The sequence below is a fragment of the Suillus subalutaceus genome (genome assembly GCF_016647625.1).
Source record: "Suillus subalutaceus strain FC151 chromosome Unknown DFJ58scaffold_222, whole genome shotgun sequence".
Classification (NCBI taxonomy): Eukaryota; Fungi; Basidiomycota; class Agaricomycetes; order Boletales; family Suillaceae; genus Suillus; species Suillus subalutaceus.
This window is the reverse complement of record NW_024540471.1, coordinates 51,366-69,069: the sequence shown is the minus strand read 5'-3', so window position 1 is coordinate 69,069 and position 17,704 is coordinate 51,366. Positions and strand designations below refer to the sequence as shown.

Here is a 17,704-nt window from a genome sequence, read left to right as displayed (position 1 = left end):
TGATAGCTAGTATAACAAATCCAGAGTCAGAATGACTACCTCAGGCAATGGCTGCCAAGGCAGAAATCATATCTGCATCACCTCCTGGATCGAGAAGCTCCACCAGAAGATAGGAGATGCGTCGTCTGCCGACCAGGATGGGGTCTACAAATGTCAAGATTGTCTTGGGGAGCCACTCTATTGCACTGGCTGTTGCAGACGTCAACATCTTTGCAATCCCTTCCATTGGATCAGTCAATGGAATGGTCAATTCTTTGAGCAAAGTTGTCTCGCTCACGTCGGACTCGTCATACACCTCGGTCATGAGGGTAAACAATGTCCGGTACTTACGGATAGGTGGGACTTGTTTGAAGAAGATGAACCAGAAGACCAGCTTGAGCCTGAAGATCTACCATCTGTGTCGGGACCCGAGTTCCAGCCGAAGGAAAACACCATGGTCATCATTGACAAGTCCGGAGTTCATCGCCTCCGGGTTCGATGCTGCGATTGTCCAAATGCCATGAGTCCAGACCTTCAAATGTTTCGACATGGATTTTTCCCCGCTTCATTTAACAAGCCGAAGACTTTATTCACCTTCAGGGTTCTCGATGATTTTCTATTGGACAACCTTGAATGTGGGACCTCGGCGATGAACTATTACAGCAAGCTCCGGCGAATGACCTCGAGGATGTTTCCACACCTTGTACCGGTAATGCCATGTCTCTCTCATCTAAAGGACATTATATTGACAAGGCATGGGGCAAGGACCGATACCGAGAGCTCATGAGAGTCGCCCGACAGTGGAGGCAGTTGAAGACGATGAAATGGCATGGCTTCGGCCATTGTTCCGACAGCCCGAATGCAGGAGATCTCGCATTATTTTGCCCGGCATGTCCTCAGCCTGGGATTAATGTGTCCTTCTCAGGGGATGAATCACTTGATGAGTGAGTCTTCCTCGATACCGAAGTCACCTCAGCAATAATAACAACTCCAAGGTGGAAATACACCCGGTCATTTGTTATGGATGGAAATTTCAAAGCTGAACACCTGCATCCCATGAAGCCATTTGATGAAGTTTGGCTGTCAGATGGGTTGGGATTCATGGTGGGAAAGGACAGGTATAACACGCATCTTGCAGAGGCTGCCGACACTTTAGAAAAATCAAGCTGCAACAATCACCGGGCAGTAAATCAAGCAAATGCGGCTCGGCACAAGCTGGAATCCACGGGTATCGGGGGAGTAGCCTGTGCGAGACACGGTTGCTTTGTTCCTCACTCGATGGTAGATTTTCAGAAAGGCGAAAGGCAAGCCGACCCAGCCATTCGATATTCACGAGTTAACCATGCATCATTCGCAGACAAATGAACATGGACTATGCCCTTTGTGAGGCTGCCCGGCACAACATGGAAGGCATCACCAGGGCGGTCACCTTCTATGATATCAACTGTCAATACAACAAGCACTTTCGGGTTCGGGTGGATCGAAGCCGATTTCTCGAAATGGTTCCGGAATTGACCATCATTCCCGGAATCGGGTTGTGGCACATCCACGGACATCAGGACAGCTGCTATGTCCGATATGCGTCGAATTTTATCGAAGGCATCGGTCGGATTGATGGAGAGATCATGGAGACCCTATGGTCACGTCTCAACCTGATTTCCCCTGCTGCTCGGGGAATGTCATCCCCGCATCGAAAGGAATGTCTCGATTATCAGATGAATGATTCCAATTTCTGCAAGATGATCCGCATGAAAAGGACCCTTTGCCGAAAATACAAGCAGGCGAAGAATGGCATTGCCGAAAGTGAAAAGGCTTTCGACATACTCAATGAAGCAGCACCCGGCGATTCAAAGACAGAGTGGCTAGCCAGCGAGAGGATCGCTCAGTCCAGCAGAATAAATAATCCTGCGGCTATGGATGTATATGAGATTAATATCAAGAAGGGTTAGTTGACTTTGTCTCCATCAAAGTCTGAATTAATTTTGCATTCAGCACCGAGCAAAAAGGAGATCGAGCTTAGGCTACTAGAGGAGGGTAATGCCCGAAATGCAGCACCTGCTCGCAGGTCTGTGGCGACATGGATATCAATGGGGTTGGCGATTGAAGAGGCTCAAATCGCATTGCTCATCGAGGTCCGAAGAATTGGTAGAAGAACTACCGAGACACAGAAGTTAGACATCGCCCGGCAACGCGATCGTCTCCAAGGCCAGATAGATGGATTCACTCGGTCTGCTATTACGCATCTCGGAGAGGGATTTGATGCAGATGATGATCCTGAAGACTTGTACTTGGACATTCTTGATGATCTCGATGATGACTTGGCAGACTTCACCGAGACATCTGACACATGGGCAAACTCCCCTGAGCTCACTGTAATCCCATTGCCATCAAACCTCGGGGTAGATCGATGCAGACGCTGTATGGCAGACGATCTCATTCCGCTGGAGATGTCTCTTCGTGAAGGGCAGGCCAATGACTCCCTTCACAACCTCCGAATTCACTTGTGCAACAAGGCGATTCTGTTTCGAACAACAGTTAGGCAAGCCAAATCCCAGGCCCTGAAAACTCGAGCTTGGTCCCAGGTGACGTCGGTGCAGCAGGCAGTGTCCCTCCATGCCAGTATATATACGAAGACGAGGAAGCAAATGATGCAACTGGAGCCAGGGCAAGACCAGGTTCAGAAATACAAACCCCTGCTTCGAGAGCAACTCAAAATCAGCACTGCCGTCGGCGATCCAAATGCCCGAGGTCAGCGAAACGAGTCCCTCGCTTGGTTCTGGTCAGTCGAAGTCGACCTTGGGGGTCCCGATCACTCGTGGAATGAGGAATGTGAGTTCGGGCATGCTTGATGTGTCCCGCACTCAGCTGACGGAGTCATCCGAAGTTTACCGAGTTCATTGGCTCCGGGCAAAGGCACTACGGGATCGATGGAAGGAAGAAATGATGTTGGTCCAATTGGAGATGGATTGGACATGTAACTTTTTCTTGTGGAAAGCAACCCAATGGGGTGACAGGATGCGCGAATCATTGGTGAAACACCTTCCGGGTCATGCATGCTACTCGGGAAGGCAATCCCAAATGTATTCATTGCTGGCACAGGATGCCCAGGCAGCATTTCAAGACCTGAAGACCGGGTTTATAGATGCTCGAGATGAATGAAATTTTTTTGCCAACGATATGAAACAGCTACTTTGACCCAAACATTTTAGTCCCGGGAATTGGCCGGGTCGACCCATGTCGGAGTTTGAAAATTTTTATCAATCAACCAGTGGCTCATATCTTGACCTCCGAACCAACTGCCATTGTCATTGTCATTTCCAGCTTCATAATCCTGCATTAACCATGTCTGTATTGCATACTCCCCCAACATCCCCTTCTAATTCTCAGACTTCCGGCAATGGGTTCCGACCCCTCACACTCACTCAGGCAGATATTGCAGCTACAATGTCAATGGCTGCATCTCGCATCCGAGCGTCCATCTCTCAATATCAGATGGAGGCTGCCCACACCCAGGAGCCATCTGCTACTCGGATCACGCACTTTAAAGCCGGGCTGCAATGGGAGATAGCTGTAAGAGGCTGATGACTGTGGTGGTCAATGCTGACATTTCCAACAGACTTTTGTGACTCCCATCCTGCAGTACTCAGCTGCAAGGAACATCATTTCGGTTGTTCCGAGCCCGGTTGCTCATATTCTTCAGTTGATTCCCGAGCTCACCTGGAACATGGTTCCGGACCACATCTTTTCATCCCACCTATGCCAGTTTCAAGACGTTGCAGATCTGGGGGATCCCTCCCGCATTGTATCCACCTATGGTACTCCATGGTGGACCGGATCAACTGCCATCCCGAACGAATTATGGCCATGGGATCAGGTATTCGCTAATTGTGTCTGTCACTACCAGCATTGGCTAGTAAGACTTTTACAGAATTTCCTTGAGTGATGACTAATCCTTTCTAGTCTGGCGTTGAGGACGAACGTCTTGTTGTTCCCGAGCAGGTGGATGAAAGCTCGCTTGCAACGCTGAAGGCACTGAGGTGGATGAGGGAACGCCTCCTGACAGTGATTGAGGATCAACAAGCTGGCATCCGTGAAAAGATGGCAGAGATTCAGATGTACACCGCCGTCCTAACCAAATTGAACCCAAGGGGACCAGAGTAGTTCTAGTCCTTCAGTTCAGAATGTTGAAGTCTAAATTCTGTACATGATGAAATAAGTACTGAAAATTACATACTGACTTTCGAATATCTGACCTATTGCTATATGCTGAGTCCTGCATACCAAATATCGAGTATCGAGATCCAGATATCTTGAGTCCCAAATATTGAGTCCCAAACATAGAGTCCCGGATATCCAGTCCCGAAGCCCAAGATTCGAGACGAGACTTGAAACTCGAACATTGCTATGAGTTGCGAGTTTTGAGTCCCCACCGAGTCCTGACAATCGAGTCCCACAGCCCGACTATCGAGTCCCAACCATCGAGTCCCAACCATCGAGTCCCGACAATCGAGTCTTGAAACCCGAGTCCTGACAATCGACTCCCGAAGCCCGAGATTTGAGTGCCGACCATCGAGTATCGAGTCCCCAATATCGAGACCCAAAACCCAAGCAGCCCGAAGCCCGAGATTCGACACGAAACAAATCAAAACTCCAAACACCACGACACTTTCTTGAATCACCGAGTACCGAAACCCGAGTACCGGGTACCGAGTCTTGAAACCCGAATCCGCACTATCGAGTCCCGACTACCGAGTCTTGAAACCCGAGTCCCGACAATCGACTCCCGAAGCCCGAGATGTGAGTGCCGACCATCGAGTATCGAGTCCCTATTATCGAGACCCGAAACACGAAGCCCGAAGCCCGAGATTCGACACTCAAAACAAATCGAAACAAAACTCAAAACATGACACTCATCAATTTTGGGAGTTGTTTTCTTGAATCACCGAGTACCTGGGTACCGTGTACCGAACCCCGAAACCCGGTACTCGGTAGTCGGTGAAATCGAATATCGAGTCCCGACTATCAAGTACCGGGTACCGTGTACCGAAACCCAAACCCGGTACTCGGTAGTCGGTGAAATCGAATATCGAGTCCCGACTATCAAGTACCGGGTACCGTGTACCGAAACCCGAAACCCGGTACTCAGTAGTCGGTGAAATGTGTACAACATCACTATGGAATATACTCGAATATCGAGTCCCGACTATCAAGTACCCGAAACCCAAATGTTGAGTATGGAGTGCCTGACATCTAGTATCATGTATTTGAAGGTGGGTACTAACACGGGTAACTACCTTTCTACTTCTTCCAATCCAACCTTGCCCATCCACACGACGGAATCCCAGCATAAACATGAACAGCATCCCTCATATACCATGCCCAGGCAATCCGATCCCCTTCCACTGCATGAACCGCGTGTCTGACAATCCTTCCCGAAAATGCAATCATGCACCCCGGATCGTACCTTAACTCCAGCTGCAGGCTTGGCATACTCATCCGAGCATTAGAATAATTCCCCACGCTAGTGAGAATATCGAAGCATTCGGAAATCGATGAGGGGTCTCGATGATTCGGGGTTTCCCGATTGCATATGACGGTGAGGCTGTTAAACACCGTTGCCCAGTACTGGAGAGTCTCTGACATCTTCGGCAGTTCCTTGCTTCGTGCCTTTTCTCCGAGGCTCGCAAAGGCTTGCAACCCTGCCCAGTACTGCTCAGGATGCATCACCCTGAGTGCCGCTGTGGCAATGGCTGCTGGCCTCGCAATGGCTTTGAGGATGTTCTCGGAGGATGGTCCCTTCAATGATGCAGATACCTCCGGATCGGACTGATTCTATGGGATTGGTGAGTTTAACTACCGAGATCGCCATCTCATCAGATCCTACCTCGTGCCCCTGCTGAAACCATGCCGGAGATAAATTAACGCATCCGGGAGTTAGGACATCATTTTCCGAGCTTGGTGTGAACCACTGTTGATTAGTCCGCCAAATCCCATCGAGCTTTATGCTTTGTTCGAGCATGGGAGCTAGCAAATCCGAGGCCGCCCAAATTTCATTCTGTACGTACCATTTGATGTTCAATATCCATCCAGTCACAATATATATAACACACCTGGGTGGCATCGGTCAAGGCGTCTGGGAGGTACCATGCGATGATGGCACCGGATGCATCAAGAATTGTCGCGGGTATGTCGATCAACTTTGTGCCCTCATGGCCAGGAGGACACCTCTCAAGCAACTTTTCCTCTCTCTCTTCATTACGCCCCGTGTCCTTTGGGGAGATCAATTTGCTATATCTTGCAATATCAATCGGCATCTGAACTGTGATGAAGCAATTTGACTGATAAAACGAATTTTCCGAATCTGCAGGAAGACTCACTGGGATTTTTATATGCCTTTATGAGCCGATCAACCAATTGATCACAAGCCATCACCAGATCAGTGTCTAGGTTTGGAGAAGGTATAACTGGGTCTCCTCCTGTCTTCTCTGCATTGAATTTCTGTTCCGTATAATCACATGCCACATGAGTGACAGTCAGGGCCCAAGTGCGCAAGAGGGTTATTTCATCATCGGAAGTGGAAGAAACATCCATGATTGAATTGATCTTGTGAGATCAGAAGCTGAATCCTGAATGTCCGCACTTTGGTGTTAAAGGGGGTGGAGATTGAGAGGATCAGATAAGGGAGCCTTGGATGATCTGAGCTTTCAAAGATCTATTTCTCTTATCATCTATTGCTCAATGAAATACCACATGATTGGAAGTCTGTTGGATGTCAGATACTCGTTTGTCGAGACCCGGGCCTCGGATCTCGGTACACTTCACTCGATTTTGATACCCGGGACACCATAGTTGGAACTTGTCTCGAATCTCAGGTCTCGGGTCTCGGGTCTCGATGGTCGGGACTCAATATACGGGACTCGTTGGTCGGGACTCGATACTCGATTGTCGGGATTCAATGGTCAGGCGTCGGGTTTCATGACTCGGTAGTCGGGACTCGATAGTCGGGACTCGATGGTCGATTTTCGGGATTCGATAGTTGGGGCTCAGATATTGGTACACTTCACTCAATTTTCGGTGGTCGGAACTTGGCATTTGGCATTTGGTAGGCTTGGATGATGTTGGCTTTCAAAGATCTATTATCATCCATTGCTCAATGAGATACCAGATGATCGGAAGTGTGCTGGACATCACATATTCGTTTGTCGAGACCCGGGTCTCGGAACTCGGTACACTTCGCTCGAGTTTCCACTTCACCCCTTTGCAAAGCTCCGTGCCATACCACATCATTAGATGACTTTGAATAATCACCTCCTTTGATTTGGATGATATACAACTAGCTGAGCTCCATCATGTCTACAATTATCATTCTCCTGGGCCCACCCGTCTATCTTATATACCCCCACGTCGGCCTACCCATCTATGCAATATATGTCTCCCGTCGGCCCACCTGTATATAATACATCTTTTACCGCTCCCTCAGCCCACCCGTCTACAAAATAATATTAATTCGTCGGCCCACCCGTCTACAAAATAATATTAATTCGTCGGCCCACCCGTCTAATATGATATATATCTGGGCCCACCTGTCTATGTGATAACAAGCACCCTTGATATACCCGGCTATTTGATACATATCTACCTTGGTACACCCATCTACATAATATCCAACTACCTCAGCCGATCCGTCTATTGAAAATTCATGTCCATCGGCCCACCCATCTACTTTACATATTCCCCACCTGGGCCCACCCGTCTCCATCGGGAATAATAACACTCCTGGCCCATCCGTCACAGTCGAGGATATATCTACCCTCGGCCCATGGTCCGCTGGCCCGTATCATATGGGATATTATGCACGTCCGTCCACTCGTATAATACGGAGATATGTTACTGCAATATGTGGTTTCTTCCCTGCAACATGGGGAGGGCAATCGGTCGTCCCGTCGACCATCATATCATCACCGTCAAGGTGATCTAGGGTGTCTTCAAGCGGTGCGTCAAACCTTCCACTGATTTCTTGATTAAAGTTGTCGTCATCATAGTCGAAGTTGTAATCTGGTGCCGGAAGACCAGGAAGGTGGAATTGGGGGGACATATTATAAGGGGTGGTATGGGAGGGAGAAGGGGGAGAAGGGGGAGCAGGGGGAGCAGGGGGAGCAGAAGGGGGAGCAGGAGTAGGAGCAGAAGGGAGAACAGGAGCACGAGCAGAAGGGGGAACAGGAGCACGAGCGGACACGTAATATTGAGCACTCGGAGAGTATTGAGGTGACCATTGATGAGTAGAGCCGAAGTGCGTGGGGGGACCAGCCCCACCACGTGGTTGCACAAGTGAGTATAATGCACCGGCGTGATCAACGCCCAGTCTTGATGAATGAGTCACTGCGGCCATGGAGGGATTGGAATGCCAAATGGAGTCCAGGTCCGTGTACCATGGCAGCTCCAAAAGCGCTGCATCTACAAATAAATCAGCTGAGGACAGAGAAATCAGGGCCAGGGACTCACCTAAGAGGTTATTTGCTTGGGTCCCTTCGGCTGGCATCACACCAGCACCGGTGCTGCCAAATGACGTCTTGATTTTCTTGTATTTGCCCCTGAGACTGGAGAAATTTTAGTGTCTTTATCAACGGAGTAAAATAAAAAAAGGACATACGTTCCAATGCGGTTGCCAACTGCATCACGGAATTTTTTGGGATTGATGGTGTATGCGGCACCATACTTACTGTGGTTCGCAAATAAGAGCTTGGCGATATTCTGGTGGATCTGGCCTTTATCCGAGCCTGATGGATGGTCGTCGACAGCAGTCATCGCTTTTTTACCGTCAGAGTAGAATAGCACTCTGCAATCAGCAGATTTAGAGACCAGGTAATTCACCAGGGTATCAGTGAGAGCACGGTCATTTTGCCACTGGATAGTTAGTTGGGGTCCAGACAATTCTGGAGGTTTGGGCGGTCCTTGAGAGGTTGATTCATCGTCCATTGCCCTTGAGTGCAATGGATTGTTAGCTTTGAGGCGTGCAGAACGTCGAGCACGTTCACAATGGGCAGGAGGCATGGTTATTTCAGAGTCCACCGTATGATGCCGGCCTGACCTTGAATTCTAGGTCATCGGCTGACGCTTTAGCCGGGAGTTTGAAGCGTCTAGCCGGCGTTTAAGCAAGTTTTCAAAAGTTTTAAAAGTTATATTGAGTACCACTATTGCCTTATTGCTGTTTGCAAAAGTATTGGCTCCGACGGTATTTCGAAAAAAAAAATGTGCGTGCCACACCAAAAAATACAGCATTAACTTTTGATTTGTTTCTCGACAATAAGAGATATCGCTAAGCTGTAAGAGACAAAGTTGGTCAGGGAACCAAGGCCAAGGTGCATGCAACAAAAACGGGATGATTTGACGAAGTCCGAACCAAATTGTCAGTTGACCCCCTCCCAACCCTTTTGTGAATTGTTGTGAGCGAAGGGCAGCATGTGTGAGCTACCAGCGAGTATCTAAGTACTCAGTGAAGCATGCAGGAGGTGCTAATATAATTTGTATCAAGCTATTTCGATACTTTTAGAATGTAGTCAATCAAGCCGGCGAGCTTTGTAAGAATTAGGCTTTGAAGTTTCAACTACTACAGTACTACCACTGTACCCACAACTTGAACTCCCCTCGTCACACACGATGACGACGTGACCCATCCTCCAAGCCTCTGTCACACAATGGTGAATGGACGCCAGAAAGCATCTGCTGCTGCAAAGTCAACGAAACAGCGAGGGCGTCCACCTGTCAACAAATCAGCGAGGACTACCCTACAACAGATAAAATCTACAGCAGGTGTGGTGTCTGAAGGCTCACCAGCACCTGCAGCAAAGCCAAAACCAACTCCACGGGCAGTCCCAAAATGGGTCCATGTGCTTCCTCCCAAAAGTCCAGTGTCATCTGACTCGGACAGGCATGCCATTGAGCTCTAAACTGCTAAGAACGAAGCTGCGGCTATACTTGCAGGGATGGCAGACAGTGGAACAGTTAATGGGGAGAACGAGAACTTTTTCACGAACCTTAATGACTTGGCACTCGGCGAGCCTGAGATTGAGCAGCAACTGGAGCCTGAGGATGAAGATAGTGAGGTAGAAGATGACGACGATGCTGGTAGGCTGTCTGTAGTTCATCTAAGTATGTATCACAATGGCGGGTGACACATTCATGAAGGTACTGAGCCGCCATAAATGAGTCTAATCTTTTGTATACAAGCACACTGACTTACATTGACATCATCGATCTGTGCCATTCGTGGTCGGCCGACTCGTTGATTGTTGCGATCAGTATAAGCTTGACTAGTTTTCTTATAACAACTGGATAACTCGCTGGATTGTGTGCTTGCTGGCGCCAGTGTATGCTGTGATCTCCGAGATCTCGAGCAGTGGAAACATTCGGACAATGGCCTCGCAAAGATCTTCAGAAAACTTTCGCATGCTGGCGTGTTTGAAGAGTGTTATCGGCGTTGGGAAGATGATGTTGCTTGATAAGCTAAGCAAGTACTAAGGCTAAGTCATTGATCCAATACTTCGTCAAATCATCCCGTTTTTGTTGCACGCACCTTGGCCTTGGTTCCCTGACCAACTTTGTCTCTTACAGCTTAGCGATATCTCTTCTTATTGTCGAGAAACAAATCAAAAGTTGTTGCTGTATTTTTTGGTGTGGCGTGCACTTTTTTTTTTGGAAATACCGTCGGAGCCAATACATTTGCAAACAGCAAATAAATAACCTTCTCATCTGTTCACCGGTTCACTGATGCCTATATCCTCGATCTTCTCCCTCCACCGACAATCTCCTGTGAAGCATTCACTTACTTCGTTCTCGCCCCCTCTGTCTTCTCAGCACAAAAAATGGCCTCCCAACTCTCTCAGCAATATACTTGTTCGTTAAATATTTATCCAGTCTAAAGTTTGCTGTTGATCTAACCATTAACATAATTGGAATCTTGTAGTCCGCGCGCAGAAGAGCATAGGCATCATTGGCGGCACACCCACATACATGCCAATAGAGGGATTCGCTGTCCCCTATGTCCAAGCTCGCGAGATCCACCTAGCTGACTTAATTTGATCCTCGCAGTGTGCGGATCTTTCTGACCAAAGGCGCACAGTTGCTCCAAGAACTGAGTGTTCCAAATATCATCGAACTCAAGTTCTCCCCTGCGCGGAACATGCCTCTCTACATGGGAGCGACCAGGTACGCCTTGTGTCTGTCGTTCAGGATATGAGATCTCACTTCACACGCCTGCCTGCAGTAAAGCTGGAAGATGTGCGCCCTGCACAAGAATCTCCGTGTCTTCTCTGCGTCTACCGGCGAGGAGCTCATCTCATTCACACAGAAGTCACATGAGAACTGGGACCTTCAGTACACCGTATCTGAGTCGCATGCCATTCGTCTTGTTGCTCGAGAGGTCCAAGGCTACCGTCCTGCTGGATGGGGGAAGTGCATCGCCGATCAGCTATGCATTGAAGGCGCATCAATGGTCTCCCTGAGTCCTGGACTGAACCCGTCCGTTGCGGTGTTTGTTGCTACGAAGAAGGTCTGATCCCTTTCCCCTCGTGATACATCCATTCTTACTCTTATCAGGGCGCCCCTGCAGTTGTCAAGATCTATGGCCTATCCACCCTTTCTGGCGCCCCAACCTGCTCTAAAACTTTCTACAAGGTTGACGCGCTTGTTTTCTATCGGACCTGCATTTGAAGCTTAAATTTGACTGCCAGCATAGCTAAGGTCATACTGGCCTGCCATGGCCATAAAAACTTTGAATTCGATTGCGGGTGGCAATGTTGAATGGCCTCCGGCGTGATCACAAAAGCAGGAATCTCACACAGGCTAGCAAGTAAGTCGCGTTCGCACCTTCAAGCTTCCCACACCACCTAGAATCTGTAAGAAGCCAAGCTCAGCATTCCGAACTAGCATATGCGAGTCTTTGCAAGTAAGTTCACATCGCATCGCTGACTCAGGATCAAAATGAGCTTACCATGCATTTACATCAAATGTCTAGATCGACGCTAACAGACAATCTCATCGACGCCTTTGGCCGTGTCAAAGTGTCTCAAAAATGCAATTTCCGGATGGTGATTCTGTGATTTTTGGGGGTGCATGGTAGGGGTACATTAGCTGGAGCTTTTGGAGGCCTGACTGGGGGAGACGAGCCGAGATGAAGCTTCAGGTTAAGACGAGTCGACGACACTCATACTACTACCTAATAGGCTCTGAGTGCAAGTCAATTGAAGTGTTAAAAGCAGACAAGCCTGTGCGTTTTTTTACTTCTAGATTCTTGAGCACCGACTCCTTTCTACGCAAAGGAATTATCATGCGAGAAAGGAATCAGCTGCCAGCTCTCTCGGTTCTTAACATCCCAACACTAGTATCTCACCACGCAGAAACACAAAGCAAACCATCATCATCACAACAACGCTTTTGCAATCCATTACTAGTCTCTACGGTCACAGTCACATCGAGGACTAATTTACTCTCGGCACTGGTATCCTGAGTCCGATGGGTTCCTCGTATTAAGTTGTATGTTGCTTCTTTCATGAGAACTGGAGATTTCCTTTTGATCGAGCAGTTGAGGAATGATTGGTGCGATCGACAATCGACAATCGAGATCGATGGAGCCTGCTGTTGCCCATAGCTGGTAAGAAGAGGCGACCATCTTCATTCGTTGACTATCTGTCTAGGAGAGACCAGCACACTCCTGTACCATTCTCTCCATCCTGTATATTAGTGCTCACCTGCCTTGCAATGCCCATCCGCCGTTCGGTGCTGTTCCCCGTGCTTTTCTACACTTTCCACCACCCGAAATCCGCATCCACCACGCTATCGGCTACGAGTCTAACATTCTGCCTACAATGAACTTAACTATGGTAAGGGCCAATGTACAGTGCGTTAGTATGTATTGAATGAGTACCTCTCCCCATGTAGCCATCTCATGTCGTCCATGGTGACAAGTTTTTATAATAGTGCCATGCAGTGCCTTAGTTTGTCGGATCGCAGGTCGTATTGAAGCACGACTGACTGGTTGGCTGAAACGGCTAGAGTCACACAGTCAAGATTCGCCTCTGCCGTCTACTAGTCAGTGTTTAGCGAGTAAATGATAGTGCCTCACAGGACGACTAAAGTATAAGCAGTGCAGATGGAGCGCCTAAGCTTCATTTGGAAGCCAGCGGCTGGTGACTAGATGACGAGCGAAATTGCCTTTGAAATTCAGGGCTCTTCAGGGAAGCCAGACATAAAAGAGACACACCATCGGAATTGAAATCCGAGATAAGATTGATTTTGGACTTTGATAACTTTTGAGTTGAATGAAATAGATCGTGAGGCTTGACGCAGATCTTCTGAAGGGCGAACCAGTAAAGTCTGGGGTTCCGAACCTGACAGTGTGCGTATATTGTTGCTCTCTTCATGCAGGTAAGCCAATCTGGTGAACAGGAATTTGTGTATGGAAAAAGGCCTGGATGTCACTGGATAAACGTGGCTGAAGAAACCAAAGAGGTTCTCACTAAAGTGCAGATACGGCGACTGATCGTACATGATCCTTGTGTCCCTTGAATGACCCCCTACTCCTTTCTGCACATCCCAAGTTCGCAAAATGTCACCCGCACGGTCCTGAGACTTGAAGTGCTTGCAGCGAGGAGCAGGAGTGTTGTCAATGGTTCTGGGCAGGAAGAAAAGAGACGGCGAGATTCGCGGGCACTCCAAAAAATTGGTAGAGGATGGAGCACGAACAACCGTTGAGCTCGACCAGTTAAACCGCGATGACGTGTAGTGTAGTTCGGACCAGTGCTGTCCAAATATGAATAAAATAATCTCGACAGCTGTATTTTATTCTAATCATATTATATTCTCTATCCGCCCCGAGATATTTAATGATAGCGTTATTGTATTCATATTGTATTCATATGTATTCGTATCTAATCATATTTAATGGATAGAAACACCATCGAGGTACTGAATTCCGTCGCCGAGGCCAAGCTTCAACAAGCTCCTTCATAATGACAGCGGCGGAAGCAGTCTCTGCAGTCATCGAAGAGCGCGAATCGGAAAGTGTCTGTTTGCTACTAGAAAACAGGCGCTCGACGGCGACACTGACGGCGGGAATAGCGAGAACATCACGAGCAATGCACGACAGGATAGAAAATGTCGTCTCGTGTTGCTGCGAAGACAACAGTAAGACATTTTTGTTAGGAATTATGCGAGAAGGTTACTCACCTTCCACCACTGAAGCAGATTGGTCATTTGTTCAGGTGAACAAGGGTAGAGACCACTTAAATAGATGTCTACTTCTTTCTGCGCTGTAGAGGAACCGCCACTAGACATGGTCAAAGCTGCAATGAGGGCAGACTTCGATGGTGAGGCTGGGGCTGATGCAGGAGTAGCGGCTGATTTTCTTATAGTGCCGTCGTCGGTCTCATAAGTCCCATAAAGGTGTTCAAGCAAGATCTGAGCACGACTGCCGAGATTCCCAGTAGGCCATAAGTTCTTGTCTTCGAAGTATGCAACTCGTATGCATGGATGCAGAACTAGTACTAGGATGAGCTTGATGACACATAAGACAATAAAAACACTTACCAGCACCTAGCAAAGGGTAATCAGATTCCAAGGCTTTGTCCATGTGGTGCTGAAGTAAGAGGGCCATCTTCTGTTCCTTCTGGCATAGTCAATGGTAGGCCTGTAATTACATGTTGAAGTTCAAGAAGTAACCGTGAAAGCTGATCCACGCTGCCAGATATGGCCATGTTTGTGATTCGAAGCGCAGTCAGACTCACAGCATTCCACTTACAGATTTTGGTGGGTGGGAAATCATTAGATAAACTGTACAGTTCATCCCCGACACTTATGCATAATGCATTTCATTCTGGGCTATCCAATACATATGTTAGTACCGTATTCAGAATATGGATAAATACACCGACCATAATGTATTGTATTCATAATGTATTGTAACATATTCAGTCGTATTCCTCAGGACCGAGAATACAGGGCCAAGGTATTATATTCAGAGTATTCGAATATATTCATAATAATATTCAATCATATTCTATATTGTGGCCAGCACTGGTTCGGACGATGACAAAAAAAGAACTAGTAGCATCGATATCTTTAGCTGACGAAGATTGTGGGATCCGAACTATCAGCGCAGTTTCCCCGGAGTCGATCTACGTACAAGTACTTCGGAATGCCAAAGTCACCGGCACCCGCTTGTCTTTTGTCCCGCTGCCTATACTTATCTTTGGGGAAGTGAAATAAACACACACTCGTGGGACGATATCTATCCACCAGTGACTACATAGTCCAATGGCAAAAATGCGGCTGACCTCCCATCTTTAGATTTTTTGCCGACCTGAGTATAAATATGACGAATGAGTCTGACTTGAAACCATCCAGATTCTCCAAATTAGCTTCCCGCTGCAATGAGTCCAAGCACACTCTTCGAAGTGCTGTCAGTAGTCGCGGTCAACCACGGCATTTGGCCGCTAGGCCCAGGACTTACCAATCGCTGGGTGGGTTGCAACGCAAATAAGTACAGAGGCGCTAACGTTCCGTGCGTAAACCATTGAAAAGTTGAGTAGGTCAAACACGATCATCACCAACAATTTAGCTGCATGCTCTTCCATCAGCATCCATATCACCGCACGAGAAACAGTCATATTCAATCTTATTCATATTGGTGTGCATTGCCTTTCATATTCCTTTCGAGATCACCATATCTATATTTATTTCCCTGTCAATGGATGGCCCAGCCTCTCGAAGTAGTGAGTGGAGTCAAAGGTGGACTTGCGGCCACGATTACTGAACTCGTTGCAGATCGGAATTCATTTACTCAGTGACTATTGCCTGGCATATAAGAATCGCAGGAGAGGTGCTGAGATAGTCGGCGCGTTCAGGTGGCCTCGTAGCAAGAGAACACTGACACCCGATGCGTTGCATGTTTTACCTCAAGAACGGTACTAGCAAGATTGTGAGTAACTATTGGTATTTATGGTACATATCATTAATAGCATCTAGGAACTTTTGCATTTATGGCTAGACTTGCGCTTGAAACTCTTTCCACAACGGTCGCAACTGGTCTTGGGCTTCGCCCCATGTACCTCATTGAGGTGGCGTCTCCAGTTATCCTTGTTGAAGATTGCACAGCACTCGGAGCACTTTACTCTTGGCTTGGCTGGGGAGTTTGATTGGGCCTGCTGAAAGCCCATGCCGGAGAAATCTGACCATATAGTGTAAGAATTCAAAGGAAAGGCTGCAAATGACTACGAACTGACCTTGGACATGTTGAGAAACAGGTCCATCGTCCGCGATCATGAGGGCATCGTCGAAATTGAGGTCTGGTCATACACTGTAAGCATTTAAAGGGAACGCTGAAAATAACAACGAACTGACCTTGGACAGGTTGAGCAACAGGTTCATCGTCGGCAATCATGGGGGCGTTGCTGGCGATTAGGTCTGATCATGCATTGTAAGCGTTTAAAGGGAAAGTTGAAAATGATGGCGAACTAACCCGACCCTACCTCTATATTAAAGTGGCTTTGGACAGGTTGAGCAAAGAGTCCATCGTCGGCGTCTTTAAATTGTCAACATTTAAAAATAACGCTGATTATGATAGCAAACCGACCTTGAACAGGTCGGGCAATGGGTTCGTCGTCAGTGATCATGGGGGCATTGCCAACAATTAGGTCTGGTCGTGTATTGTAAGGATTTAAAGGGAAGGCTGGAAATCATATTGAACCAACCGAATCCTAACCCTATAGTGAACTGACCCTGGCGCTGAGGAGGTAATAATAGGCCTGCTCGTAATGGTAAATGTTTACCGTGTAACTACATGCATGGATGCTTACCTTGGGGGGCAGAACCTGTACCCTCTTGCAGTGATCCACTGAATGCCGGGTCGAGTGAAGGGTCGAGCAAAGTCTCGAAAGGTGCAATAATGTAGTGCTCATTGCTTCCCATTGTGACGTTTGGCTGGCAATTGGCAAGACACTCTAGAAAATGCCTGCGGGCCTCCGAGATTCTCTCGTGAACACAATGTTCCAAACTGTCGAGATCGACAAGAATTTCCTGTAGGACTTGTGCCGTTGACACTTGCGGGTTTGGTCTGGACGATTATGGTGAGCTCAAGCCTCATGTCTTCATCTACAAAGTGTAACTCAGCTTACTGAGGCATTTGCAGCAAGAGATGATAATAATAGTGGACTTCCAGGTGGGTTCAATGTTAAATGCAAGACGGAATATCAATTTCGAAGAAACCTTTTATCATTTTCATGGCTCGACGGGCTGTTGCCCGTGGGCTGAATGCCCGTGGGTACCACATCGGACTGTTAACTGCGGGCTGGATTCCGATTGTGTTTGATCAGATTATTTGGATCCGGAGTACTCTGCGTGCTGCAGCCTCACTCCACATCGCAACTTTAATTGGCAAGTTCCTATCGTTGTCCGAATCTGACTACTAGTATACATCAGGAAAACGTAATTCGTTACAGAGCGCTACGGAGCGCTACGGAGCGCTACCAGCATATTTTAGTCTGGTCTCGTTCCTCGGCGGTATGTTCCATCCCGCAACCCCAGATTTAGCCTCAGCTGGCTCACTCTCTTCGTCCAGCTATTCATATCTCGATTTCTAAATGCCGGACTCAGAACTCAAGTATGTATTTACATTTCCTATCATCAACTCTCTGATGGCACGCTCTTTCGCAAGTGTACTCATCCTCCCCGA

At 47.8% G+C, this 17,704-nt stretch overlaps 6 protein-coding genes across 6 annotated transcripts; 2 read left to right on the top strand and 4 right to left on the bottom strand.

Annotated features, from left to right (window-relative positions):
• Window positions 1–31: 31 nt before the first annotated feature.
• On the top strand, window positions 32–4,180 carry DFJ58DRAFT_917929 (uncharacterized protein; the record flags this gene model as incomplete). Its single annotated transcript, XM_041395558.1, has 10 exons — window positions 32–472; window positions 643–923; window positions 975–1,097; window positions 1,337–1,923; window positions 1,972–2,808; window positions 2,864–3,113; window positions 3,166–3,205; window positions 3,301–3,549; window positions 3,596–3,892; window positions 3,940–4,180. 10 exons carry the CDS (start codon window positions 32–34, stop codon window positions 4,138–4,140), a joined length of 3,306 nt encoding a protein of 1,101 aa, XP_041236441.1. The 3' UTR covers window positions 4,141–4,180.
• A 474-nt stretch (window positions 4,181–4,654) lies between these two features.
• Window positions 4,655–6,570, bottom strand: DFJ58DRAFT_847467 (uncharacterized protein; the record flags this gene model as incomplete). Its single annotated transcript, XM_041393462.1, has 7 exons — window positions 4,655–4,852; window positions 4,938–5,229; window positions 5,274–5,381; window positions 5,444–5,811; window positions 5,864–6,034; window positions 6,090–6,298; window positions 6,357–6,570. 7 exons carry the CDS (start codon window positions 6,568–6,570, stop codon window positions 4,655–4,657), a joined length of 1,560 nt encoding a protein of 519 aa, XP_041236440.1.
• Window positions 6,571–7,828: 1,258 nt separating this feature from the next.
• DFJ58DRAFT_735625 (uncharacterized protein) lies at window positions 7,829–9,030 on the bottom strand (the record flags this gene model as incomplete). Its single annotated transcript, XM_041386670.1, has 3 exons — window positions 7,829–8,433; window positions 8,482–8,576; window positions 8,630–9,030. The coding sequence occupies 3 exons, from the start codon at window positions 9,028–9,030 to the stop codon at window positions 7,829–7,831; spliced, it is 1,101 nt and encodes a 366-aa protein (XP_041236439.1).
• A 597-nt stretch (window positions 9,031–9,627) lies between these two features.
• DFJ58DRAFT_735624 (uncharacterized protein) lies at window positions 9,628–9,916 on the bottom strand (the record flags this gene model as incomplete). Its single annotated transcript, XM_041386669.1, has 2 exons — window positions 9,628–9,738; window positions 9,785–9,916. The coding sequence occupies 2 exons, from the start codon at window positions 9,914–9,916 to the stop codon at window positions 9,628–9,630; spliced, it is 243 nt and encodes an 80-aa protein (XP_041236438.1).
• Window positions 9,917–11,047: 1,131 nt separating this feature from the next.
• On the top strand, window positions 11,048–11,884 carry DFJ58DRAFT_210447 (uncharacterized protein). The gene is made up of 3 exons (XM_041379257.1): window positions 11,048–11,184; window positions 11,243–11,527; window positions 11,575–11,884. The coding sequence occupies exons 2-3, from the start codon at window positions 11,255–11,257 to the stop codon at window positions 11,686–11,688; spliced, it is 387 nt and encodes a 128-aa protein (XP_041236437.1). The 5' UTR covers window positions 11,048–11,184; window positions 11,243–11,254; the 3' UTR covers window positions 11,689–11,884.
• Window positions 11,885–15,995: 4,111 nt separating this feature from the next.
• Window positions 15,996–17,155, bottom strand: DFJ58DRAFT_847463 (uncharacterized protein; the record flags this gene model as incomplete). The annotated part of the gene is made up of 8 exons (XM_041393461.1): window positions 15,996–16,201; window positions 16,257–16,319; window positions 16,375–16,437; window positions 16,493–16,555; window positions 16,607–16,669; window positions 16,752–16,778; window positions 16,830–17,086; window positions 17,148–17,155. The coding sequence occupies 8 exons, from the start codon at window positions 17,153–17,155 to the stop codon at window positions 15,996–15,998; spliced, it is 750 nt and encodes a 249-aa protein (XP_041236436.1).
• Window positions 17,156–17,704: the final 549 nt, after the last annotated feature.

Excerpts from the sequence above, each read along its gene's own strand:
- DFJ58DRAFT_210447 (XM_041379257.1), top strand. The coding sequence starts at position 11,255 with ATGTGCGCCCTGCACAAGAATCTCCGTGTCTTCTCTGCGTCTACCGGC. Across the intron at positions 11,528-11,574 it reads TGTTTGTTGCTACGAAGAAG|GGCGCCCCTGCAGTTGTCAA; the intron begins GTCTGATCCCTT and ends TACTCTTATCAG.